Source organism: Bacillus rossius, chromosome 5 (assembly GCF_032445375.1).
Source record: "Bacillus rossius redtenbacheri isolate Brsri chromosome 5, Brsri_v3, whole genome shotgun sequence".
In the NCBI taxonomy this organism is placed as follows: domain Eukaryota; kingdom Metazoa; phylum Arthropoda; class Insecta; order Phasmatodea; family Bacillidae; genus Bacillus; species Bacillus rossius.
The window spans coordinates 82419241-82446146 of record NC_086333.1 but is presented as its reverse complement, the minus strand read 5'-3'; the positions used below and the strand labels follow the sequence as shown (position 1 = coordinate 82446146).

At 44.4% G+C, this 26906-nt stretch overlaps 2 protein-coding genes across 2 annotated transcripts in view; both read left to right on the top strand.

The window, feature by feature from the left end:
• The window catches only part of LOC134532125 (ATP-binding cassette sub-family C member 4-like), a 38638-nt gene extending 21662 nt beyond the window's left edge, over window positions 1–16976 (top strand). The window contains exons 20-26 of the mRNA XM_063368445.1: window positions 1025–1195; window positions 1850–1977; window positions 3622–3867; window positions 5473–5645; window positions 6226–6355; window positions 7861–7971; window positions 15923–16976. Coding sequence (XP_063224515.1) covers window positions 1025–1195; window positions 1850–1977; window positions 3622–3867; window positions 5473–5645; window positions 6226–6355; window positions 7861–7971; window positions 15923–15958 — 995 coding nt within the window. The 3' untranslated portion in view covers window positions 15959–16976. The remainder of the gene's footprint in view (window positions 1–1024; window positions 1196–1849; window positions 1978–3621; window positions 3868–5472; window positions 5646–6225; window positions 6356–7860; window positions 7972–15922) is intronic.
• A 229-nt stretch (window positions 16977–17205) lies between these two features.
• LOC134532396 (uncharacterized) lies at window positions 17206–26645 on the top strand. Its single transcript, XM_063368836.1, has 7 exons — window positions 17206–17372; window positions 18446–18751; window positions 21692–21876; window positions 23246–23512; window positions 24730–24888; window positions 25679–25843; window positions 26357–26645. Exons 1-7 carry the CDS (start codon window positions 17362–17364, stop codon window positions 26503–26505), a joined length of 1242 nt encoding a protein of 413 aa, XP_063224906.1. The 5' UTR covers window positions 17206–17361; the 3' UTR covers window positions 26506–26645.
• Window positions 26646–26906: the final 261 nt, after the last annotated feature.

The following is a 26906-nucleotide window of genomic DNA, read 5'->3' as shown; positions in this document are numbered from 1 at the left end:
CCAAAATATGAGAAACAGTCGCTGGCCCGACGCATTTATTTTCAAACAATGTATTAATAACTATTGAAATAAATTGTAAAAGAACCTTGAGTCATAACATTAATTAACTGTTTTATAAGGCAAATGTGCCACATAATATTACTTATATTAAATATAATTTAAGATGATTGTATTTACCGTTATTCTGGCATGAGTCTGGCGAGAAGGGCATTCCAATTCCGGCAGTCTTCTTCGGACCGCGATCAGGGCGGGCACCGTCAACTTTAGTATCCATTTATTCTTCATTATGGCAATCATATTTCATCGACCCTAAACATTTTTATTAACAACTCCCCACGCTTCCCTGGGTCATTTTGCGGTGCAGGGCTTAACCCGGCCGCTATAGCTTCACTCCGCTACGCCGGGAAGTGTATTCATGTACGGGATTGGCCGACTCAAGGAAAACGATTTTGTTGATAGCATCACTAGGCCCACCCCGGGGTCTGACACCCAAACCACCATAGTTTGTGCAAGTACTGAAAAGGGAGAAAGAAGTGCGTGTCCTCAGTAGTGTCTTTGAATATATATACTGTATAGAAGTCACCAGCCCAGGTTAAAATTTCTAATACGGTTTTGAGGTAGTTGGTTAATTCACCGCCGCAATCGCCACCATCTCTAGGGCATCAACTTGTGGTGGTCCCTAGCGGACAAGTGTCGAACTTTCAAACACCCCTTCCCCCTCCCGTTGAACGAACTTGAGCTGCAGTGAATGATGAGTGGGGGGTGCGGGAATGACAGCGGGCGACAGTGCTGCGCTCTAACGTGTAAATAACAACTAAGACGATACAGGGCGTTACGGCAGCGCACTGCAGCGGTGAAGTTCCCAAGCTGCTTATCATACACTTCTGAAAAACGTAGAGTAAATCCTATCCACTCGCGACTTCTATACAGTATATATATTCAAAGGTAGTGTTCAGTTCCTGACCGCCGTGAACGAGGCCCTAACACGGATGACTACGGCACAGACTCCCCCCGTATCTCGCAGGCACCCTGGGAGGCAGCGTGGGGCTGGCCATCTCGCAGTCGCTGGGGCTGACAGGGATGTTCCAGTGGTTCATGCGGCAGTCCGCCGAGCTGGAGAACCAGATGACGTCAGTGGAGCGAGTCATGGAGTACGGCGGTCTGGAGGACGAGGGCCCACTGGAGTCGGCACCAGGTACGTGCCATGTGTAGTTCTGGACCCGTCCGCTAGATAGTAGCTTTCATAATGTGTTACTAGCACAGCTACATAGATTGTGCATAGCTGTTATCAGGCAAACAAACCAGTTTAAATTTATTCACCTAAAAATGTAGGTAATTGTGCCAATTTTCTAAAGTTAATGCAATAAATACATTCTTAGAGAAGTAATAGATATAATCCAGTTGCATTTGATTGCTTATTTTTTTTTAGTTCACATTTAGGCGTGCAGTATCATGATCTTTGTGGAAACTATCCTGTTTGGTTTCCAAGCCAGAGATTAAATTAATTTACAACTAATAGCTTGTTAAGTACCGGTACTTTAATTCGTACACTTTGAGTTAGTTATCGTCGGGTGGTCACCAAATTCATACACACAAAAACCGATCACTCGTTGTTCCGGAGACCTGGCTTCGCTCGGTCTATGGATCGATAAAATAACTGTTATGGCATAACAACTATTGAAACCAGTATGGTGGTTTTCGTTTCCTGGCTCTCCAATATTTATCTATTGTTGACAGTTACGGTTGTCAGAAGTGAATTATAAAATGTTTGTTTTTAGCTGGAATTTTATTTGTTCCGGCGAATCATTCTTCTGCAAAGGTTTGAAACGTTTTTTTTTCTCCCTCGCAGACAAGAAACCGCCGACGGAATGGCCGTCGCGAGGCAGGATAGAGTTCAGGAACGTCTGTTTGTCCTACGCTGCCGAGGAACCGCCGGTGCTGAAGAACCTGAACTTCGTAGTCAATGCGTCAGAGAAGGTGCGTGGCGAGATGCTCGGCGTGACAGAGGAAACCGAGTTTATGAGATCTGCAGTCCATTCCTAACCTCAATCCATCCAAACCCATGGAATACCGTTTTTTTTTTGGTTAGAAGACAGTTTTTACTCAACTGTTAAAGTTGCTAACACTTTGAAGTGAAGATGGCCAGATGAAAGAACGAAAACAATCTGATATATGCCCCTTATCTTATTTTTACGACAATTATTATTCGTTTTATAGCATTAAAACTTCTGCTCTTTAAATCTTTCAGTAGAATATTTAAGGGTTTTGCTATTTTTTTTTAAATATGGGAAGGTTCGGTAAAGTGGCCACCTTCGATTAGAATCAACCAAGAAGCGCCATCTGTCAACGGCTTAAGAAAATTATTCATTGGCAGATTTTATGACAAAACAAGGGTGGTTTTTGTGGTCTCTGATATAAGGTAAGTTGTTTAAACATTATAATAATTTACTGTTTTCAATACAAATAAAAAATCAATGTAATATTTTATCAGTAAATCCCTCTAATGAACTGTTTTTCACAGTAAAGGAGGGCAATATAACCTCATTTGACATTTGAGTATATTTTGTAGTGTTCTGTTTCAGGTAAAGTGGCATTATCTGTAGATAGGTAAAGTGACCTAGTAGGACACTTTACCTGCCTTAGTGCTAATTTTTCCTGAAAATATAAATAATATTTTGTATTGTTTAGATATGCCAAATATATATAAACAGACGTCACAGCAGCAGACATGGGATCCGGTTGCGATGGAAAAAAAACTATAAGAGCTGTAAGAAACAAATAAATAATCTTCCATAAGGCTAGCAAAGAAATCAAAGTTCTTCGATCGAAGCTCAACACAGCAACAAAAATACCTTGTATGACAGCCTTCGCCCGCATGTGTCCTTTTACTAGTTTCTCTTGAAAAACATAATTATTTTTAAAGCCGAAAAAGCACAAAGGTTAGTTTGGCGAAGACTTAACCTTCGTCCTTTTTTTTTAGGCGTCAACTAACAGGGATCGCCATAACTTCTGACCCTTTAGACATCCATATTGTCCCAAAAGGTCCAAGGAATAAGCTAAAAGAAAAGTGTTCCAAAGGAACACAATGTCCCCCAATAAGACAATACCAAACGTCTCCCCCAAAAATTACTAGGCGTTTGAAGGGAGAGATCCAAGTTATGCCACCACCAAAGGAAAAAAAAACACTTCCAAAGTTCGCTAGCTGTTCGGGTGTCATGACCCATTCCGGCAGTGCTGTCTCGTTCGACACTAACAGTGACAAATGATCCCTCGTGGTCGGCGCGCGCACCACAGCACTGCCACGTGGCGTTCCCTCGAAACAGTTCATCATCTTGCGTGGTACACTTGGCTACACTGATTTAACTTTTATCATTAAACCAAAGAACTGTAATAAATTCTTCGCCTTTAATTGTTTCGGACATTACTTAAAAAACTAACACAGTAAAAGTCGCTAGTAGGATCATCTGAACCAAAAATATACCCGAAAATTTTCAAAAGTTACCAAAACTGGCCTCTCATCAAATCTAGAGAAAAGCTAATACCTATATGCATATACTAACATGTGACCTGGAGGCCATATGAGCGAGCTACCATGCAGCAGGGGACGGAACTTGCGCACAGGTGGGCATCGTGGGCCGGACGGGCGCCGGCAAGTCCTCCCTCATCGCGGCGCTGTTCCGGCTGACTCGGGTGGAGGGCGAGGTGCTCATAGACGGCCTGGACACCGGCGTGATCGGCCTGCACGACCTGCGCAGCAAGCTGTCCATCATCCCCCAGGAGCCGGTGCTGTTCTCCGGGTCGCTGCGCAAGAACCTCGACCCCTTCGACCAGTTCTCCGACGACGTCATCTGGAACGCGCTGGAGGAGGTGCGTGCTGACTCCCCGCGGTTCCACCACCGCCACCACCGTACAATCATCACTATCACCACCATCATCATGCCATCTATGCCATCACCACTACCATACAATCATCACTATTACCACCATCATCATGTCATTTATGCCATCACCACTATAATCATGCCATCTATGCCGTTACCACTACCACAATAATCATCACAATCATCACCATATAAACATCACTATCACCATTATCATTACAATCACCACCATCATAATATCTATGCCCTCATCACCGCACCATCATACTATCATTGCCAATAACACTACTACAGTCATCATCACCATCATCACCACCATATAATCTTCACTATCGTCACAATCACCAACATCACCATACCATCTTTGCCACCATCATGACCACAATAATTACCATCATTATCATATTTAATTATCAATGTTTGTTCTATCTGTTGGGAAGTTTACTCACTGTATACATCCATACTTTGCCAAACTGGAAAGCTATATTTGGTTTCCTTATCTTTTCCCAGGGACTCCATTAAGTCAATGACAGTCCGTTTCTATTTTGCTGTAATTTGTATTTTTGACATACATTTTATTTAGTTCCATCATGATTTTTTCCTCATACAATGAATGAAGTTCAGATATATTTATTTTCAACTCTCTTGAAACTCACTGGAGTAAAGTAGTGGACCTTGTTTGGTTTGGCGACCACAAGGAGGTGCATTGGTCCGAGACTGGCCAATCCAGTGCCGCGTCTCTCCAGCCTTCTGTGGAGGCACTGCACTTCGCACCAAGTGCCGGGAGTCTTCACATGTGCAAACAGGCGAACAAGGTTATTTACCGAATCTTTGGAATTCCTTAAACAACTCCTTATCGCGCATGACACCGGATCAAAGATGTTATTCCAAATCGACTACCCACCTACTGCAGTGCTGCGGGTTGGCGTTAATGGGACATGTGTCCATAGCAGCCACAGCAAGCTGGTAGCCAAACTCGCTACCACAAATCAAAGTGCCCTTTTTCAAGTGTCACTGTCATGATCATCCCGACTATTTTACAGAAGAAACAAAAAGTTATTACAGATGAAAATTCACAAACTCTCCAAAAAGGTTAATGAATAACCCTGACCTCAGGAGGGAGCATGTTGGTGTCTCAGGTGGAGACTCACAACGAGGTGTGTGCTGGTGTCTCAGGTGGAGACACACCAGGAGGGAGCATGTTGGTGTCTCAGGTGGAGACACACCAGGAGGGAGCATGTTGGTGTCTCAGGTAGAGACATGCCAGGAGGGAGCATGTTGGTGTCTCAGGTGGAGACACACCAGGAGGGAGCATGTTGGTGTCTCAGGTAGAGACATGCCAGGAGGGAGCATGTTGGTGTCTCAGGTGGTGTCTCAGGTGGAGACTCACCAGGAGGGCGCATGCTGGTGTCTCATGTGGTGTCTCAGGTAGAGACACGCCAGGAGGGTGCATGCTGGTGTCTCATGTGGTGTCTCAGGTGGAGACTCACCAGGAGGGAGCATGTTGGTGTCTCAGGTGGAGACACGCCAGGAGGGAGCATGTTGGTGTCTCAGGTGGAGACTCACAACGAGGTGTGTGCTGGTGTCTCAGGTGGAGTTGAAGGGTGTAGTGGCTGAGCTGGCGGCTGGTCTCAGCCACAGGATGCTGGAGGGAGGCGCCAACTTCAGCGTGGGCCAGCGGCAGCTCGTGTGTTTGGCCCGGGCCATCATCAGGAACAACAAGATACTGGTCATGGACGAGGCAACCGCCAACATCGACCCTCGGTACGTAACCTGACTGGCTGGCCTTGTGTCTTAAGTGTGCCTGATAAATGATAATATGGGTTTACCGCTCATCAGAGAAGTGTGAGGGTTGAAACACTAAGGTGGATTAGTGTAGGATTCAAATGGCACTCGGCAACGTCCACCATGTTCCCAATTTAATAGAAATTTGGATGTGACTATTGTCAAAAAGCAGGGGCAAAGCGGGAGCATGCGTATAACTTAATTTTGAGGGTGGGAGGGGTTAGAAACATTTTCCTACTGTCTGCTTTTAAATAATTTTCATTTGTTTGAGATAATGATCTTTTTCACCCCTAAAGAAAAGTAAAGTTATTTATAAGAATACTTTTTTTTTCATGAAAATATCGTCTCCCAAAAAGTCCACAAAAGCAGTGGTTTCATGTAAATGTTCAAAATAAGCTGTTGAGGTGTCATCTTGAATGGATTTAAGCCACGACTAATCAAACACTTGCTGTATTCGAGCCGAGAGATGTACAGTGAAGTAATGGCATGAACACTGTGTCCACTGTCGGCCAGCGAGCCGGGAGCTGGGCGTGACAGAACTGTGAGAGTCTGTGTGCAGAACCGACGCGCTGATCCAGGAGACGGTGCGGCGCAAGTTCGCCGGCTGCACCGTGCTCACCATCGCCCATCGCCTGCTCACCGTCATGGACAGCCACCGCATCCTCGTCATGGATGCCGGCAGGGTCGTGGTGAGTCCTTGGACTTGTAAATATTGTGTGTTAATTTAGTGTAGAGTGTTAGATACGTTTGGATTTCGAACTTCCTGCGCTGCTTGCTAGCAGTGCCAAGTCTTTCAAGTTGGCTGCCTGCCAAGGTAGGTAGCCCTACAGCTTCCGGCAACGAAGCAACAGCTGTTGTTCAACCATCATGGCGGTAAGTCGTGCCATCGTGCACGCCTGCTGCCAATCGAGTCGTTTGCGAGTGAATCGTTATTAATTGTTTCGTTTTTGTATGGATTTTACAGTCTCTTACATCTCTAGACTAAACACGCTTCTTGGGCGATGTCGCCACTGAGCGGTAGCCACTATGTTCTAGTGACCGTTGGTCACTTGGCTGTCTAAGACCATCTGCTCCAGCACAGTGGGTGTGTTCGTCGCAGTATGTTTATGGTGTGTTTCTGGAACCGCTGTGCTATGCATGGTATGTAGGAGCGTGTTAGTTGGGGCAGAGGACCTCTACTCGGACGGTCGCCCAGAATGGTTTGTGGCGGGGAATTTCAGTTCCTTGAGTACTTTCAAGAATCTACATCGGGTACTTCATGCCTAAAGAGTATTCTGAAAACACGCGTATTAGCCATTTTCACCCTTACAAAAAATTAAGTTCAAAAACGATATGCGGGAAACAAAACCACTCATCTGCCCTCAGCACATTATTAAATCATTCTCGTAAACAGACACCACGCTGATGTCTCGAGCAGTTTTCAAGTCGCGTGGTTGTTTCTGAAGCTCTGCACACCGTGAGTGTGCCCGGGTGGGCGGGGGCCTTAACAGTCAGTGGGTGCCCCCGAGGCCATACCATCAGGTTTTTATCATTTTATATTAATTACTGCTTTAGTTATCCTACCAGATGCTTTCAAAACGATAGAAAACTTTTCAATTACTTGAACATAAATTAGGGTCTTATTGGTATGTGATACCTAAAACAAAATATGGCTTAGTTTCGAAAACTTAAAGGCACTGCAGCACTTAAATTTGTTTTTAATTACTCCTTAATGCTGCTATTAATAACGTTTATGCAAAACATTATATATGATATATAAATATTTTTCTGTAATAAAAAATTAAAATAATATTCAATGAAATAATTATCTGGAATATACTTTATGAGACTTAAGCTTAAAAGTCTCTTATTGCACTCCTAAGTCAGACATGATTAAATTACAATTATAGGCAGTGCGTAGCAACCAGAAAGTTTCCTTTTCTGATATGACTAAAGACTCTTTTTTTTTTAATGAGTTTGGTACCGATTCAAGGATAGTACCACGCTCTGGAGATGTCCTAGCCTATGATAAAACTGTGGCAAAAAATATCCAGTCACGTGCAATGCATGTAAAGTTGGAAAGTTTCCGAAAAGCTTATATTCCAGTGAATAGTCAGTTGACGGTAAAGCACGGAGAGGTGAATGACGTAAAGCTGCCTGTCCCTCGCCGCTCGGACCCGGGCAGGCGTCACAGTGACCTGTGCTCTGTCCCCAGGAGTTCGACCAGCCCCACACGTTGCTGCAGAACAAGTCCGGCTTCCTGTGGCGCATGGTGCAGGAGACGGGCAGGAACATGGCCGACACCCTGCTCAAGATGGCCGAGAAGGTGAGCAACTCCACATCCTGTTCTGCGCCAATCCTTCCGTCGCCCAACCACCAGCTCATCCTCGGATCCTCGTCCGTTGCGACATCCTCCATTGGGACTACCGTTGCAACATCCTCTACTGGGACCACCGTTGGAACATCCTCCACTGGGACCACCGTTGCAACATCCTCCACTGGGACCACCGTTGCAACATCCTCCACTGGGACCACCGTTGCAACATCCTCCACTGGGACCACCGTTGCAACATCCTCCACTGGGACCACCGTTGCAACATTATCCACTGGGACCACCGTTGCAACATCCTCCATTGGGACCACCGTTGCAACATCCTCCATTGGGACCACCGTTACAACATCCTCCCACAGTTACTGGAACTAACCACGGATACCTGACAAGTCCAACCCCTGCATGGTTGAATCTTTCTTCCCCGCCCAACTATTCTTACCTGGACCTATTCCTCCCTGTTCCAGTAGTTATTTTCTTGCTTTATTGCATGACTGATTGATCCCTACATGATCCGGCCCAGGGTTTTCCTGTGTCTATGCAGGTTTTACCTGGGTCACTTTGGTTAGCTTTTAGGCTAGACTTGAGGCGTTTGCCACGCCTCCATTAACTTCACTTTTATTATTTGTTTGTTTTAACGTCCTTTTAATTTGGTAATTATTTATATCATATGTTATGATAGATTGTTTGGCACTTGGTTCATTTTCGTCCTGAAGATTGATTAAAACAAAAGCATTACTGACATTCGCGGTGCTGCGCTTGTGTGTGTTTCCGCGAGCCAACACCGCGCGGCGCTGAGCCTTATGACGTCATGGTGACGCGTTAACCTGCGACGGTCTGCGGCTGGCGAGCGGCAGGGGGACGGTGCTGGCGGCTGGTGGAGTCGACTTCGGCTCGCGGGTGCAGGCGTGTTGCGCCGCTGCTAAAATGGAAAGGCTGTTCCTTTCACCTACGCATCGACGAGTGCCCAGCCCGGGTTATCGTCCATCATGCTGCGCAACTACAAGTAAGCCTCGACGCAACCGCTATTAACAGCCGGACACCGGGTTGGTTTTTCAAGGAAAAACAATGAGCAGAGAGACTTGACTGATCATAAACTCAAATTCATTATCTTGCTAGTTTCTTGAATCGTAATGTGGCGAAATAAACTCTACTTCTCCTTTTTACGCTACGTGAGAATTTACGTAAACTGCAAGCCAGACTTAACACATTGCTGTGGTGCGGGATGTGAGACTCGCATAATTACGTCGAAGCGAGAGTCCGGTTTGACCAAAACGTTGGGAATTGTGCCTAAACAACAGTTATAGACAATTACGTCATCCAGGATTGTAATCAACGGACCTGTTAGGGAAAAACTAATGCTTTCTAAATATTTGTATAATTACCCGTAATATAGTGTTTATAATATGTGATTACTTTAGATGTCCTTTTCTTTAATGCGAGATCTAGATCTTCTGCAGATTTGTGTAAATGGTTCTGTATTTCAATGTACCAAGCCGATGCCAAGCGGAAATATTAAATAGTAAACAGGCAGTGATGTTTTCAGTTATTATCCAGGTCATTCTTTTTTGCCTAGGGACCGTACTTCTCACTGCATTTAGTTGGTACTCCCTTCTGCGATCTCCGACTTTAAACTCGAGCGCCTTAAGTAAGGCCTCAAAACTGCGCAACTCTGCTAGTCAGAGTCGCAGACGCGGTAGTTTTCGGTGTTTAAGATACTTATTGATTTTTTATATCACCAGTATGGCATTGGCTTGGATATATAAATTACATAAAGAGGAGATAATGACTAATTTAAGAGCTGCGTCAGTCGAGCACAGTGCGGACGAAAGCATAGATGTTTTAAGACAGAAGTTTGTGGCGCATTTGAAAGGAGAAAGAGTTTCGTGGCAAACGGAACAGGTAGAAGCGAGTGGGTCTGGCTCGCTTAGTACAAATTTTCTAAAAAATAAGTTTGCTTTGCGATCATTAGAAAATGTTCCGAAACTGCAGTCAGCAAATGTAGAGGATATATTAAAGTTTTGCATGGCCGTAGACAAGCTAGCTAACGCAAATTATTTTTCCAATGAGAGCGATTTAATTTTAGCTGTTGCTTCGCGTTGCACAGGCTTAGCTTACGATATACTCATTGCGCGTTATAAGAGTCATATGTCCTGGGTTGATTGCAAGGAGGCGTTATGGGAAAATTTATGTCCTTGTAGAGTTAGAGAGGAACTTATAATAGAGAAAACCCGTCGTTTTCAAAGAAAAGGGGAAAAAACTTTGAGTTATGTACATGACATTTTGGACCATGGTTCGGCCCTTAATGTCCAAATGAGGGAAATGGAGTGGATACGGTTAGTCTTAGAAAACTTGCATCCCCACATTAGGAGGGAGTGTAGCTTTGTGGAGAGGCCCACCAGCTTGTTCGATATTAGTACTTGGGCGGTGGAGGTGGATAATGTGTGTTGGGTTTCCGATTTATGCGAAGAGGAGGAAAAATCAAACATTTTAAAAGAGGGTGAAAGTAGCGTGGGGATAAATGGGGAAGCGGACTTGAATGTCACGAGAGTGGATAGGTGCAGTGAAGTTGATAAGGTGGGTGTAAAGTCCGAAATTTCAGCATATGATCAAAGTAATAAATATAACATTAGAAAGAAGTGCTATGCATGTGGCAGTGAGAGGCATCTCATCGCTAAATGCGCAGAGAAGAAGCAGAGTAAAGGTCAGGGGAATAACGTTAGACGAGTGTGTGGGTTTTGTGGCAAGTGGGGGCATTTGTCTCGCAATTGTTTACAAAAAAAAGGGTTAGCGGGTTTCGTTTTGAAAATAAGCATCGTCTGGCGGTATTGAAAGCTAGAAGTAATATGTGTGTCAGGGTAAGTTTTTATGAGGAGATAGTCTCGGGTTTAATTGATACCGGGGCTAGCAATTCATTTGTACAGCAGGCGTTTTTGAGTAGGTTAATAACGAGACATCCCGAACTAAAAAAAAAATTTAAAAACGGAGCCAGGGTTTGAGGTACATTTGGCTGACGGGAAAAGCCGGAAAATCTCCTTGAAAGTACGTTTGCATTTTAAAATAGGAAATTTTGCCTGGACACGTGATTTTTGGGTAATGCCTGGACTACTCGAAGAATTGATTTTAGGATGGGATTTCTTAAAGGGCACGGGAGCTATAGTGGATTGTAAGAATAGGAGGTTATGCTTCGCGTTTGATAAAAAAGTCAAAATTAGTCTTGAGGCACCCAAGAATAAATTTGAAGTTTGTTGCGGAGGTTTAAAGGGGGTGGAGGAACACTTAACAGAAAAACAAAAGGACGAAATCAGGGATATTTGTTTTCGTTATCCCGATGTAATTACGGAAAAGGTGGGAAAATGTGAATTGATGCCGTACCGGATTGAATTAATTGATCAACGTCCGGTGAGGTGTGTGCCCTATCAATGTGCACCTCCCAAAATGCTAGTTTTTCGGGAAATCATAGATGATTTACTTAAGCAAAATGTTATAGAAGAAGCGAGTTCAGAGTACGCTTCACCCGCCTTTTTAGTAAAAAAAAAAACACCGGGGAAGTATCGCTTAGTCTTGGACTACCGAATCTTGAATGATCGCATAAAACTAGATGGTTTCCCGCTGCCCAAGGTGGAAACTGTGCTGCAATATTTGGGGCAAGCGAAATATTTTACGGTGTTAGACCTTAATGCTGCTTTTCACCAATGCATTTTGGAGGAGAGTAGCAAGAAGTTCACGGCTTTTGTTACCCCGTGGGGACAGTACCAATGGAAAAGAGTGCCTTTCGGGGTAAATTTTGGCTCACAATGCTTATCGCGTATCTTATCTTACATTCTGAAAGAATATCAATTTAAAAATGTCCTTAGTTTTCTGGATGACATCTGTATATTTTCTAATTCTTTCGAGGAACACTTGGAACATGTGGAAGGGGTTTTGCAAAAATTACGAGGTGCAGGGTTAACAGTCAATCCTGAAAAAGTTTGTTGGGCCAGAAAGAAAATTCGGTTCCTGGGTTTCATTGTTGGGGAAGGAAAAATTGTAATGGACCCTGACAAAATTGAGGCCATTGTAAATTTCGCGAGACCTCGTAATGTTAAAGGCATCATGAGATTTTTGGGCATGATGGGCTATTTTAGCCGCTTTATTGAGAACTATGCGGATTTGTGCTACCCTTTAAATAATTTAAGAAAAAAAGGGGTTATTTTTAATTGGGGTGAGGTAGAGGAGGCCGCTTTTCTCGGTTTGAAAAAAGCCATTTCCCACCCACCGGTGTTAGCGTTACCAGATTTCCAGAGGCGATTTGTAGTGCAGGTTGACGCTTCGAGTGTCGCGTTAGGCGCGGTTCTCTTGCAAGATTTTGGCAAGGGTCTACAACCCATTATGTTTGCTGGAAGAACACTTAATAGACATGAAAAAGGTTATAGCACATATGAAAAGGAAGCCCTTGGTTGCGTGTATGCTTTGGAACGTTTTGACACTTATCTAGAGCATGACGAATTTGACCTTTACATGGACAATCAGGCTTTGACCTGGTTGTTTTCGCATCCGAGACAACTAGGGAAAATAGGGCGGTGGGTAATGAGGCTCACTCGGTTTCGGTTCAAAATAATTCATGTAAAGGGAAAGGACAATGTGGTCGCGGATGCCCTTTCGCGGATGTTTGAGGAGGAAGGCGGTGAACAGGATTTGGAAGACGAGAGTGAAGTAATCAGGTGTGGGCGTTTTACTGTGGAGCCAGAACTATTCAACAAAGTAGAGGAGGTGTTAGAACAAGATTTGGAAGGGCAAAATATAATGCGAGATTTACTGCAGGGCAAGAATAAGAATTTCGTGTTAGTGAAGCACAGATTATATTATCAACAAAGTGGGAAAGAGAAAAGACTTTATATTCCTAAGCTCTTAAGGCCTATGGTGCTAAAATATTATCACGATAGTGCGTTTGGGGGTCATGGAGGAGTGGACAAGACATATCATAAATTGAGAGATGAAGTCTATTGGGCGGATATGAAAAGAGATGTGCAAAATCATGTTAACACGTGTGAAAGTTGCCTGTTAAGTAAACAAACCGTAAATTCGAAATTGGGTAAATACTCCGTTTCTCTGCCCACGCGTCCCTGGGAGAAGGTTTTCATAGATATTTTTGGTCCTTTGCCTCGATCTCGAGAGGGAAATAATTGTCTTTTGATTATTGTGGATGGTTTCACTAAATTTAATTTTTTTTACCTTTATCTGACATGAAAGCGGCAAGAATTGTCAAGGCTCTTACGCAAAGAATATGGCAAATTTTTGGAGCACCTGAGAATGTGGTTTCTGACAATGCGGCCTATTTCAATAGTCAAATATTTGGGAACATGTGTTTTCGTTGGGGAATTTGCCACATTAACACCAGCCCGCATTATCCTTGCCCTAACCTGGTGGAAAGAGTGAATAAAAATATCAAGATTGCACTTACTATTTATCATCATCAAGACCATCGCCAGTGGGATGAAAATTTGGATATGCTGAGTTTAGGATTTAACATGGCTAAACATGACGCCACTCATTTCACTCCCGCCGAATTATTTCTGGGGCGGAAAATACCACACCCTCTTTTAAATGTTTGGGGTATAGGAGAGGAATTATGGGCGATCAGTAGTCCACGGTTATTAGAAGGTAAATGGGTAGAAGCTATAAAAAATCTCCAGAATGCTCAGAATAAGGTTGCGAAACAATATAATAAGGGGCGCTTGGAAAATCCTTTTAAGGTGGGAGACTGGGTGCTCTGCAAAAGTTTTCCCATCAGTAACAAAGCGCTGCACAAAACCGCTAAATTAGAGTTTTCTTACCAGGGGCCTTACAAGGTGATAAGGCATTTAGGGGGAGTAACCGTTCTTTTGCAGCGTGTGGACAAAAGTTTTGAGACACGTAAGGCGCATATTAGTCATCTTAAGAGGTTCACACCCGATCAAAGTAAATGATTGTTTTTGCCCTTTTTAGTCATGTGAATAGAGATTTTTTTTGAAGTATGTTGTTGTTTGTTAACGAGTAAACGGGAAAGTGGCACAAAGCCTTGTTTGGTCTTAATTATTGTTTTACTTTGTCTTTCTCATGTGTTTTTCTTCGCGTGTTTTTTCTCACTGTGTGCTTTTTTCTTCTTGCTTTTCTTTGAGGTCTGTTGCTTGAATGGCGTGTTTTGAGTGCTTCCCCGTTTTCTCGCCTTATAGTGGCTTGAAGCTACCTAAATTTTTTTTTGTTTTAGGTGTTAAATTTAGTTTTTTTTAAGGGGGGGATATTGAGGCGTTTGCCACGCCTCCATTAACTTCACTTTTATTATTTGTTTGTTTTAACGTCCTTTTAATTTGGTAATTATTTATATCATATGTTATGATAGATTGTTTGGCACTTGGTTCATTTTCGTCCTGAAGATTGATTAAAACAAAAGCATTACTGACATTCGCGGCGCTGCGCTTGTGTGTGTTTCCGCGAGCCAACACCGCGCGGCGCTGAGCCTTATGACGTCATGGTGACGCGTTAACCTGCGACGGTCTGCGGCTGGCGAGCGGCAGGGGGACGGTGCTGGCGGCTGGTGGAGTCGACTTCGGCTCGCGGGTGCAGGCGTGTTGCGCCGCTGCTAAAATGGAAAGGCTGTTCCTTTCACCTACGCATCGACGAGTGCCCAGCCCGGGTTATCGTCCATCATGCTGCGCAACTACAAGTAAGCCTCGACGCAACCGCTATTAACAGCCGGACACCGGGTTGGTTTTTCAAGGAAAAACAATGAGCAGAGAGACTTGACTGATCATAAACTCAAATTCATTATCTTGCTAGTTTCTTGAATCGTAATGTGGCGAAATAAACTCTACTTCTCCTTTTTACGCTACGTGAGAATTTACGTAAACTGCAAGCCAGACTTAACACATTGCTGTGGTGCGGGATGTGAGACTCGCATAATTACGTCGAAGCGAGAGTCCGGTTTGACCAAAACGTTGGGAATTGTGCCTAAACAACAGTTATAGACAATTACGTCATCCAGGATTGTAATCAACGGACCTGTTAGGGAAAAACTAATGCTTTCTAAATATTTGTATAATTACCCGTAATATAGTGTTTATAATATGTGATTACTTTAGATGTCCTTTTCTTTAATGCGAGATCTAGATCTTCTGCAGATTTGTGTAAATGGTTCTGTATTTCAATGTACCAAGCCGATGCCAAGCGGAAATATTAAATAGTAAACAGGCAGTGATGTTTTCAATTATTATCCAGGTCATTCTTTTTTGCCTAGGGACCGTACTTCTCACTGCATTTAGTTGGTACTCCCTTCTGCGATCTCCGACTTTAAACTCGAGCGCCTTAAGTAAGGCCTCAGACTATCAAAGGGGCGTCAGCCATGGTGCCAATCGCTGCCATGGCTGGCCAATAAACCCCAAATAGCACATGATGAACGCGCCTTTGTTCTGCATGGGAAATACCCCGCATGGTAGAGTGTATAGGCTTCGGCCTGAGACACACTTAGATCCTCCTTTTAACCTGGACCCTCCCCTTAAACACTTAGATTAACTTAGGCTAGGAAAAAAAATAATATTTGATTCCTTGTTTACTGCTCTTCTGTGACAACAAAGTATACCTTTCTGGAATACGGAATAGCTTCGCTCCCTTAAACAGGAAATGAATCGTTACCCTTTTACTATGTTGAGCGTTGGAAACAAGTGGGTGAAAAAAAAATCTGGGGAAATAAGGGTAAACGAGTTTAGCGTTTTTTTAAATATTGACATTTAAATATTTGTATTTACTAAGAGTAGATCATAATCAAAACAATAATTATTGTAAACACTGAGATTCGCAAATAAAAACGTAACTTTGCCTCTGGTATCTTGAGAGAGTAGGCGAGTTATCGTAGCTTCGTCGACGAAGCGCTGTAAGTGAGGCTGCAACTTTCTTGCAGCGCTTGGCTGATCAGGACTGATCTGTGTTCCAGGCCTACCACGACACCAAACACGAGAAGACGAGCTAGGGGCACACCGCCAGTGTGAAGACAGCGCCAGCACAGTGTCAGTAGTCAGTTCGTACCGACGTGTGCTCGTGCTGGAAGCTGTCCAGCTGTCCAAGTTGAATGTCTTCCAGGTCTTCCTACAGAAAGATGACGAACCACTGAAACAATCTACAACGTTTCACTATCCAAGGAAGGGACATTTTGAAATGAAGTAGCAAGTGTTGAGTTCGTATTTAGGAAGATTAGTTGGAGGTCGGTCTGTTATAAACGTCGAAAGAGGCTAGAAGCTGAGCTGTCTCAAGAAGCAAGCAAGCTCGAACAACATGAAGCGAACAAGTCGTTAGCAGCTCATGTGCTTCATTCTAAGTCCGACAATTGTCTTGGCATTTCAGGTGAAGTTGTTTATGAGCTTTTGTCAACAAAATGATAACAGTGAATTTTCAAGTCACAAACCATACACATTTTCATATAATTTAATTTCAAACATTATGTAACTCAAGATATTACTCAATTTTCAGTGGTCAAGTGGCTTCTGTATTTGCTTAAATTTCAAATAAATAAATATTATATAACAATTGAAAATGAATCCCATAATTTCATGACAGACTACAAACTCAAATAATCATATTCATTGTTTGCTAATAGACTCTCTTATTGATTTTAATTCTAAGGCAACTGTTAACACTTTGGTTGTAAATTATGGGAATGTCTTCACAACTTTAACGGATGTCATAGAACATAACATGGATTTGAATGCTTTAGAGATTTATTTTCTTTGCCAAAATCAATTCTTCCCTTCCTTCATGTTTTTATGAACAGTGTATGAAATTAGTCTGGATTACCTTAAAGAATTGCTAACACACATAGTCATTCAAAACAGTCCAAACATTATCTTCATATCCTGGTAATATGTTTTACACCTACCTCAGATTTTCTCTAACACTGTAAAGAATGTAGATATATGATTGTAATGTAATGATGTTCATGTGTACATAAAATATGTACACATATTTTAATTAAACCGACATTTACATACGCATTATATTATCAGCAATTATAATTCAACCTGAATTATCAAACAACATATTACCCTGGCCTTTATTTGTCCCTACGCACTTTTCTCTCCACGACATTGTTCTGCTGGTGTGCAATTAGCTTGGCACTCACAATGATCTTGGACGTCGTGTCCTCGTAAACTTCGGCCTAACACCATAACTTAACGGCGTTTTCCAAACACAGAACACCGAGAACAATCGCGACGTTGCAACAGTGTGACGAACCTCAGGAGATGTTTCCCTGGCTACCCGAGCCCAAATCTTTCTGTCTCTGAAGTGTGACCTCGACCACTCTCCAATTGGCTTTCAGCGCCTCTCTCGGCATATCTGCACACTCGCCGCGGCAGTGCACACCGACACCTGGACGCCATGACTGCAAGGTGACTATCTGATCACTCTGTCACTGTCGTTGCCACCATGGTGGGCTCGTGGTAACCCAAGCACTGCGTGTTGTACACCCAGCCAAATAATCAATTTTAGCAAAACGTGAAACACGCCACAAGAAACAGGGAAGTGCGTTCACCCATCACAAATATTGTGATCAAGACACGAAACAAATTGCTGCTTAGTTTCAACAGCGATTTCAGCACTTAAGTAGCTGCAATATGTACAAACATTTTATATACAGTCAATAACTCATAATCTATGCCATACAGCTGTCCAGCGAACAGCTGAATGTGTGTCGGGGGTTAACCAGACAGTAGCAACCTGCCAGCAAACAGTACAGATGAAACAGCAACTATCTCTGCAGCCAAGAGCAAGTGAGTAGGGAACCCCGTCTCAGTGACAGTCAGACAGACACAGTGAAAAAGGGGGGGGGGGGGGGGGGTGACAGCAGCACACTCGAGGATCACAGGTCCTCTGGTGACTGGATGTGTCCCAGAGAGCATTGCTCCCTGAAGGTTGTGCTCGTCGCCATCGCTGTAGCAGGCCGCGTGTTCCTGGGCCTCAGTCACTCGGTCAGCCTGACCGGGGGTCGCGCTGATAGGGTCGTGGGGACAAAGAAGGGGGGGTGGTGAGGCGTGCGGTGAAGACGCTGCATTAAAGCACAGGACATCAGTACGAAGACAGTCGCTCTTTGGTTATGGCTAGAGACCCGGACAAGCTGTACACTCGCTTGTCCTGTAGTCCATGCCCCCACAACGAACACATTTCAATTTCCTACAGTTTCTCGCAATATGGCACAATTCATCAAATTTGAAACACCTCCGGTTATCTTCCCCTCCATTGTTTACTGGATAAACTTGCTCAGGTTTCATTGAATTGTTCCTCCAGCTGTTGTTTTCATTTTCTCGGTAACCTCTTCCTTCCACCCTAACCTTTATTGCCGAGTGATTGTTTTGTTACAAATGCCCCACTTGCGTGTTTCTGCACCACGGTTGTTTCGACGCACCAGCAGCAAGTGTCTTCTCTCGAGGACGACAGCTAGCAGGCGGCTGGTGGTTGTCGGCAGCGAACCCCGGGGACACTGGGTGCTGAGGTCGCACTGCGAGTGCCTGGTGTTCCCGAGCCCGCACGCCAGCCTCGCCCTGCCGACCAGACACGGCCGCCTGCAGTGGCACCTGCGCGGGGTGTCCGGGCGACATGGGGACGGCTACCAGAGGCAGGTCGCGGCGGCCCTGCTGACCACCGTGCGCGCCTGGACCGCCCGAGGCGCCTGCTTCTCCCGCCTCGTGCTCGACGACCTGCTGGTCAAGGCTGGCCACTTGGCGCCGGCGAGCCGGTCAGCGCTAGTCCGCGGGCTGGAGCAGGTGCTCAGGTACCCCCTACCACGCCTGCCAGCAGCACTGACCAGCCGTGAAGCAGTTCCCCCCTGTTGAGTGCCTTCCAGAGACCCTTTGCAGTTTGCTTTGGAGTACCTGGTCCACTGGACCTTCACCTCCTGCCTAGGGGATAGATTTTAGTTCCTATTCTTTTTTGTGGCTTTTGCCCTGTTTATTGAAGTGAAACTTCTAATTCGACTTCCAACCAGGTTGCGTTAAACGTTTAACACTACCATGGAGAAAGCACGGTTGCGTTAAACGTTCAACGCTCCTGGGGAGGGGGAATAGAAAGAGACCATGCGAGAGTGAATGCGTGGCACTCGAATGCATGTGCGTAGTATACCGGTTACAAGCCAGCGCGAGCGTTAGCAAAGAGTAGCGTCCAATATTCCAATGCAAGAGGGAGAAAGAAAGAAAGATACACAAAGGTAGAAAGTAGGAGAGAGAAAGAGAGTCGGTAGATCCCAAGCACATGCGCGTGGTATTCTTGCTATGCAGCGAAGTAAACAGTGAAGTTTCACTTCTTCCGCGCGGAGGGACTCCACGCACTATTTTTATTATTATTATTATTATTATTAGTTTGTCTGCCCCACCAACCCCCTCCATAAGTATGGTGGTCAGTCAGTGCGGCGCAGTTCCCCCTCCCCCACCCGGGTCATCATTTACCGGTATGGCGAACTTTCGTCTATATTTGTATCAGCTGTTCTAGTCTGCTTTCATTAACGACTGTAGTTAAGCTGATCGGCAGAAAATTAAGATCAATATATTGCTGCTTAATATGTTTATATATATTATAAGTCCCAAAAGAATCTTCAAAATACAAATGCAATGATATGCTGATACATTTGCAAACAAACGGCTGCCTACTTCTCAATATGGTTCACCTCGCTCGTCTAGATCGGATCTTATGCTACATCTGTATATTTTCCTAATATCCGGCTGGCAACACATCGAATTCTCCAGCGAGGCTCCAGAGGCGCTCCTAAAGGAGGGGCCTCCTTCACCATAAACCAAAAACTAAAACAAAAGACTGGAGTGATAACAAAAAAATTCTACTACATATAACCTTAATTCAGTATTTTTTTGTGAAAATTTAATTTTTCTTAAATAATTTTAGTGCTACTTGTTAATTAAATAATGTTTACATGATGCCAGAATGTGTTATATTCGCCTTATAAAAAGCTATTATTTAAACATTTTCGGACTCCTCATTAAACTGGGAGATATTCCATACCACCTCGGACCATTCGATCGCTAGCCACTTCAAAAACTCGTATAGCTGGGTCCGGTGATGGGGGAGAGGGGGTAGGGCTGACATCCCCTCCCAAGACGGAATTTTAAGTTCTTTTTAGTTCAAATTGTAAATTTATGTTAACTTTAATACCAAAAGTTGTTCGTTACAAACAGTTTTCAAAAAATAATATGAATGAACTATAGCGAAAATTTTGAAACCATAAATTAGCACATGTTCCAAAGCAAATGTCTGAATTATTTGATGTCATGATTTTCAACTGCAGTACTCACAATCCTTTTCAGATCCATATTAACATAAAATATTTGAAATGGGAACACTTGATAACAAGATATAATATCAAATTTTGAAACAGTTGCATGCTTGCATGTTGCACAAGACTACACGATAAAATGGTAAAATACTTTAACGAAGAACTTGGACCGAATGGCGAACTAATGGTTTGGGATGCAACGAAGTGAAAGTTTATATCTGGACTGCCCGGAAGCCAAATTCTTGGTGAGTCTCCCAGAGGTATAAATAGGTTAGTTAAACATTCACCTTGCGGCCTTCCGATTATTTTGAACACCCGCCAATTTTAGAATCGAGGAAACAGAAAAAAGCTCGGACTGAGAGCTAACAATAAGATATCAGACCCATAGTAACCATAATGACTAGGTTTTAAGGTAGCGAATATAAGGCGAGGCATCAGCCAAAGAGAGCAAGCTTCTGACCTGATGGCCAAAGTGGTACTGACTTATGGAGCATTGTCAGTATGCTTTGACAAGAAAAAGGGCAGAGAGGCTCACATCAAGCAAGCCCACCGACCCAACTGCATTCCGCCGCCAGGATTGGTCAGCTGGAGTCATGCGTGGTTGGGGCGGAGGGAGTCGCCGTGATTTATAGTCACACAAAAATGTGTAAACACCAAGTTAATACATGGTAAATTCAAAACAACTTCCATCATTCACTTTACCTTCGCCTAAGCACATGCCATGGGCGAGTCATCAATAATAAATTCAACACGCTATTCACAGCCCCAGTATCCTTTTACACAATATCAACAACTAGCAATAATTTCCACACTAAAGGTTAGTGGCCCCAGTCTGGCATCGGCCTCGAGGGTCCGCAGTGGCCATGGCGACATCCCAATGGCAAGCCCCGGACTGCTCCAGTAAGTAATTTTTCTGAATTACACAGGGTGTGCCCGAGTAGCAAGGCGTGTCCGATTCAAACAAAACTATCTAGAATTTACACCCACCCAGTGCATGGTATGTCCACTGCATCGCACTATCATTTACTGTTCATGTCCCGCCTGTTCTGCAGAGAAGATATATTGTGTCAAGTCACTCATCGCTTGATCAACAGCATCTTTGCACCATTTCATTCCACATCAGCACCAAGAAGGAGTAAATCCAAATCAAAGCTTGCATTTCGCCGATTTGTTACATGCACTCCCTATACCCTTGCGGGCCGGCATAAACTCCCTTGAAGGGAAGAGTCCGACAGGAAAATGGCGTGGCCCCCATATAGCGAGGGAAACGGATATGCCGTTTTCGCGGTCTGGAGGCGTTGGAGAAGAGCTGTGTCAAGAGGTTGAGGCCACCCATTCCAGCATCGATACCAATCAACCCCTATTCCATTCAGCAACCAATATCTTCCCTCCGGTAGGCAAACAGGACTGTGCCATCACACCGCTGCGCAGGTTCCAATATGGGCTGACCGCCGTGTCTCTGGAGAACTGCAGGCTGGACCGCGGCGAGGGCACGCGACTGCTGCGCGCTCTGGCGGTCAGCTCGGCACACACGCTGCAGCAGCTCCACCTGCAGGGGGCCTTCGCCGCCGGCCAGAACCCTCTGCTCGAGGACTCCACGCCGGAGCCGTTCAGAGGTGCGCCGCAATCCTCCCCTCCCCGGGTGTCCTCGGCTAGGAGACAACTCCCGAGTGTGGCTTCTCACATCACAGCCACCCAGATGAGTGGACCTCCAGGATTAAAGTGGTTTACAGAGCAGTAAGTCATGCCCGAGGATGGGTACAAACGAACGACCAGCGATCCTCTGACTAAAGGCCCGCTGGCCTGAATGTATCATCACTCAACATCACAGAGATGCCATTTCCATTCGTTCGGAATATGCTGTAAAAATGAAGACATCATCGTATATATTTTTAAGTTTTTATGAGCAAATATTTGAGATGTTAAACCCAACCTAATCCTTGTATCCCAATGTATGTGATGAAGAAGTGCTAGAAGATGACTGTATTACATCATAGCTAACATTAATCCAGAACTCTAGAGAAAAAAAGGAGGAATTATCTTGCAGTTTAGTTCTACCTACATCAAAAATAAATTGAAACAATTTTTGCTTGTCTCAGATTATAAGGTACTACATATTTTAAAATATTTTAATAACTTGATAGCTTAAAGTTGTAAACAATAATAGTTGGACTCTTCATTAATTTATTTTAATCAGGTTTAGTCTTCTAAGGAAAGTCATATATTCTTGATCTTTTGGACTCTAGCCATTAGTTTACAATCATGGACAAATTAACTTGCAACAAATTTCAAATAATTGAGCAGCTGAAGCATAAAGATAAAGCACCTCCAGATAAAAGGTTTACAGATGAGGTACCTACACACTCCTAACTATGGAGATAGGAACACTTTCTAAGACTTAGCTAAGTCTAATCGGTTATACACAGGTGAACAAAAATAAATGCAGAGGAAAAAATTGGCTACTTAGTCAAGTTGCTCTAATTCCATTTTTAAGAACCATAAGTACAAGCCACAGCTATTTGAAGAAGAATATTTCCACATAAGAGTGAATACAGAGGTAGTAGTATGTGGGCTAGGCCACACAGTATTTTCTACAGTGCTCTTACAAACACTTAACATGTTCGCTACACCAATCAGAATCATCGATTACATACTGAAAAGGGAAACAGGCCATTCCCTCCCCCCTTCCAAAAAACGACTATTGCATAACAATTATTCAACTTATACACTAAAACTGCTTTAAAAGTTATTAATTCATCTTATATTCCATAGAAAAAATATACATACAAACACAAAATATCAAGAATCGTGTGTTACAAGCATGGAATATGCCTCAATACTTGGGCTCAAATTGTATGGTTGCCAAAATAACGAAAACCTATGTTATTCCTACACAGAGACGTGTATGCAGTTCGCAAAGGTCTGAAATTACTCAATATCCATATTCATTACACGATCTGCCAGGTGTTCCCACGGCCCGTGCAGGTGCCCCGGCATTCCGCTCGAAGATGGCGTGCCGCGGGGACTACGAGCAGGCCCTGAGTGCCTTCTCGGCACTGCGCTTCCTCGCCCTGGACCACGGGCAGCTGAGCTCCGAGGTGCTGGTGTGGCTGGTGTCCAGGCGGCCCGCCAGCCTGAGCTTCCTCCAGCTGCTGTGCCTGGAGCGCGAGCTGGAGTCCCCCGCCGTGCCGGACGGCGTCTGGAGGCTGGCGGCGGCCCTGCAGCCGCAGCTCTCGGTCTGCATCGTCATCGGTGAGATCTCCACGCATCTCTTCTTGGAGAGCATTCAGCTCCACAGCTGCACACTTGCTATACGCCCATGCTGGTAGACAGAGTTCACCGCTTTGGTCCCCCACCAGGCATGGGTGGGAATTGAAACTACCCAATTATGAGACCTGGGCATATATTGAAACTACCCAGCCATGAGACCCGGGAAGGAATTGAAACAACCAACCATGAGACCCAAGGCAGGAATTGAAACTACCCAATCATGAGATTCGGGCAGATATTGAAACTACCCAATCATGAGATTCGTGCAGATATTGAAACTACCCAACCATGAGACCCGGGCAGATATTGAAACTACCCAACCAAGAGACCCGGACAGGAATTGAAACTACCCAATCATGAGACTCGGGCAGATATTGAAACTACCCAACCATGAGACCCCAAAGCTGTTACCACAGTTGGGTTGCACAAATTTCCAGATGATCACTCTGATGCACCCAGTATCCCTATAAGTCTATAATCCTCCACTCACGGTAGCTTTTCTGGTCGGAGTGCTATACACACCCTTGCTTCTTTTTTCGGATACTATCAACGAGGCAAGTACGTAACCATCGCGTCAGCTCTTCATCGGGAGGGATCGCCCTTCAGTGCCTCCTCAGGCAATATTCGATTCGTCACAAAATTCGCTGGTTTTCAAGGAGATCGTCTTAATTAGCCAGGCTTATGGATTTTAGAACTTCCAAAGTTGATAAAAATAATCCCAGACTTTCGGATGATATTGCAGTAGCAATCTTCAGATTAAGTTATGCTTAAATTGTGCACAATAAATTTCAAAATAGCCTCAGGACAAGTAGAAGATTATATACAAGATTCATTCATTTTTTTTCTTTCCAACCGTGAGTTTTCTTCCAGCAGTCAAAACCACAAGAAATACAACGTGTCTTAGGTGCTCATATTGAATTGTAGTAGTCATGACAATTTCATCATGGGGATATTTTTTGACCGATTTTTCGGAGAGCATCAATCATTAATCATGAGCAGTAATAAGTAATTTTAGTGTGTTAATTACAATACATTGTAGACTTTCATCGACATAAATTTAAAAAAAAACTTAGAATTCAGATGATCCTAGCATTTTCCTGGAGCGATTGGGGAGAAATAATGACAACCGAGATACGGATGGCCGAAGCTGAGGTCGGAGCCACACATCGAGGGCTGAGGGCTGCTCCATGCTGCCGCAGAGGGCGTGGCCGAGGACAAGAGGACGAAGCGGTTCCTGAGTCCGTTCATGCCGCTGCGCCACTTCAGCGTCTCGTCAGGGCTCCAGGCATGGCGGCGCGCGCCCTGGGACTTCCACGTGACCCTGCGCAGGCTCGCTCACACGCACGGCCGCCAACTAGGTCAGAGTCTCACCAGCTCCACAACACGCTTCTCTATCCATCTACACTCTTTCAAAACTGTCACTTGTCTGTTTGTTTGGTCGTGGTTGATGCAAAACCTACTGGACCAATTTTGTTGAACCTTTTTTGTGTTTAAAAGCTTACGATCTGACTTATAAACTGGCGTATACTTTATCTCACTAGGATGGCGGAAGCTGGAGATACAATAATAAAACCACGGAATTGTGTGTTCCTCTGTTTGAGCATCAAGCAAAAACTACTGGACCTTATTTTATGAAACCATTTTAGTTTTACAGCTTATGATTAGACGTAAAAACTGGTGTATACTTGATCTTTTACGATGACCGAAATGAATGTGTCCCTTCTAGATCTCCGGATGTCCTAGTTCTCTGAATGAGTCCTAGTTCGCTGGATGTCCTAGTTCTCTTAATGTGTCCTTCCTTCTAGTTCTCCGGATGTCCTAGTTCTCCGGATGTCCTAGTTCTCCGGATGTCCTAGTTCTCCGGATGTCCTAGTTCTCCGGATGTCCTAGTTCTCCGGATGTCCTAGTTCTCCGGATGTCCTAGTTCTCCGGATGTCCTAGTTCTCCGGATGTCCTAGTTCTCTGGATGTGCCATAGTTCTCCGGATGTCCTTGTTCTCTGAATGAGTCATTCCTTCTAGATCTCCGGATCTGTCCTAGTTCTCCGAATGTGTCCTTCCTTCTAGATCTCCGGATGTCCTAGTTCTCGGGGTGTGTCCTTCCTTCTAGTTCTCCGGATCTGTCCTAGTTATCTGGTGTGTCCTTCCAGAGAGCATCTACATCCACCTGCACCGCAGCAGGGAGGACCTGGACTCCATGTTGGCCGAGATGTTCGACTTGTTCCCGCGGCTGGAGAGCCTGGAGTTCACTGGCCTCGTCCAGGACACGCGGACCATAGAGGGCATTTGCAGCATTCTGGCGACCGCTCCACGCTGTGAGTAGCTTACCTCGTCGGTTCCGCAACCACCATCGACGATTGGTTGATCGGCCCGAGGGCTGGGAGGTGCCCTAGTCGTCGCTACTGGGGCCACTCCGTAGTGTGGAGGCGAAGAGACAACACAGTAACTGGTCCTGAACCCAGAACTGAAAAAATTCCCAAGCCGACCACGATTCCAAACCCTGGCCTTCTGGCCTATTTTGCTCGAGTTCTGACTTACGATCCAACGTGAATTGTACAAAAACTTATGTCGCTGCATAACACGGGGTAAAATATTTTTAAATTTGATGGTGCATAACAACGCACGATGCTTTCACAATTTGAATTGCAAGATCGATCACTCAACATTCTCAAATGTCAAACATTTTGGGAAATTTCCTTGCTCTTCTAGGTTTTCAATATTTACCCGATCAATTTTTCATAGCGGATCTTTGTTTTTATTAATTTGCCTGCACGGGTACACGTGTGGAACGAGTGCTGTAGAGTGCAGACCGCCAACTGGGACCGCAGGTGCGCGCCACCTGAGGATCCGTGCACAGGAGTCCTCCACGGGGGACCGCCGGCGGATGCGGGAGATCATCGCCAGCCTCCAGGAGGAGTACCAGGAGCGTCTGGAGCAGGTCGGCGTGGTCCTTGACCTCGCCACGTACAGGGCATAGTTCACCGCACCCGCTGTGACGGGCACAGTTCAAACCCCCAGTGTTGTTACTGCTACGTCACCCAAACAGCATTAAAACTATCATCGTCAGAGGAAAAATAAATCAGTGTGTGAATTTATAATAAACGACTAACACACATATATATATATATTTATTTTTGCAATACGAAAGCAGACAAAAGTTTCATCCTGCACAATGATGTAAACATAATGTAAATGGCACAACAGCATCGATGCAGTATTACCTTAAAGTTTCCAGCAAAAACTGCAAATGAGACAGTCGGTAATGAAAATGAGAAAAATAAATTTGTAACTTCACATGAAACACAAAAGTCACGTGGTCTAGGGCTTGGAAGAAGCACCGTCTTGCTCACCCAAAATGCAATTTTAAAAATTGTTGGG

What these genes read in the sequence shown, in the direction of transcription:
- LOC134532396 (XM_063368836.1), top strand. An exon ending in CACGCCGGAGCCGTTCAGAG is followed by an intron (nt 21,877 to 23,245) that starts GTGCGCCGCAAT and finishes CGGCCCGTGCAG; the next exon opens with GTGCCCCGGCATTCCGCTCG. An exon ending in CTCGGTCTGCATCGTCATCG is followed by an intron (nt 23,513 to 24,729) that starts GTGAGATCTCCA and finishes ATGCTGCCGCAG; the next exon opens with AGGGCGTGGCCGAGGACAAG.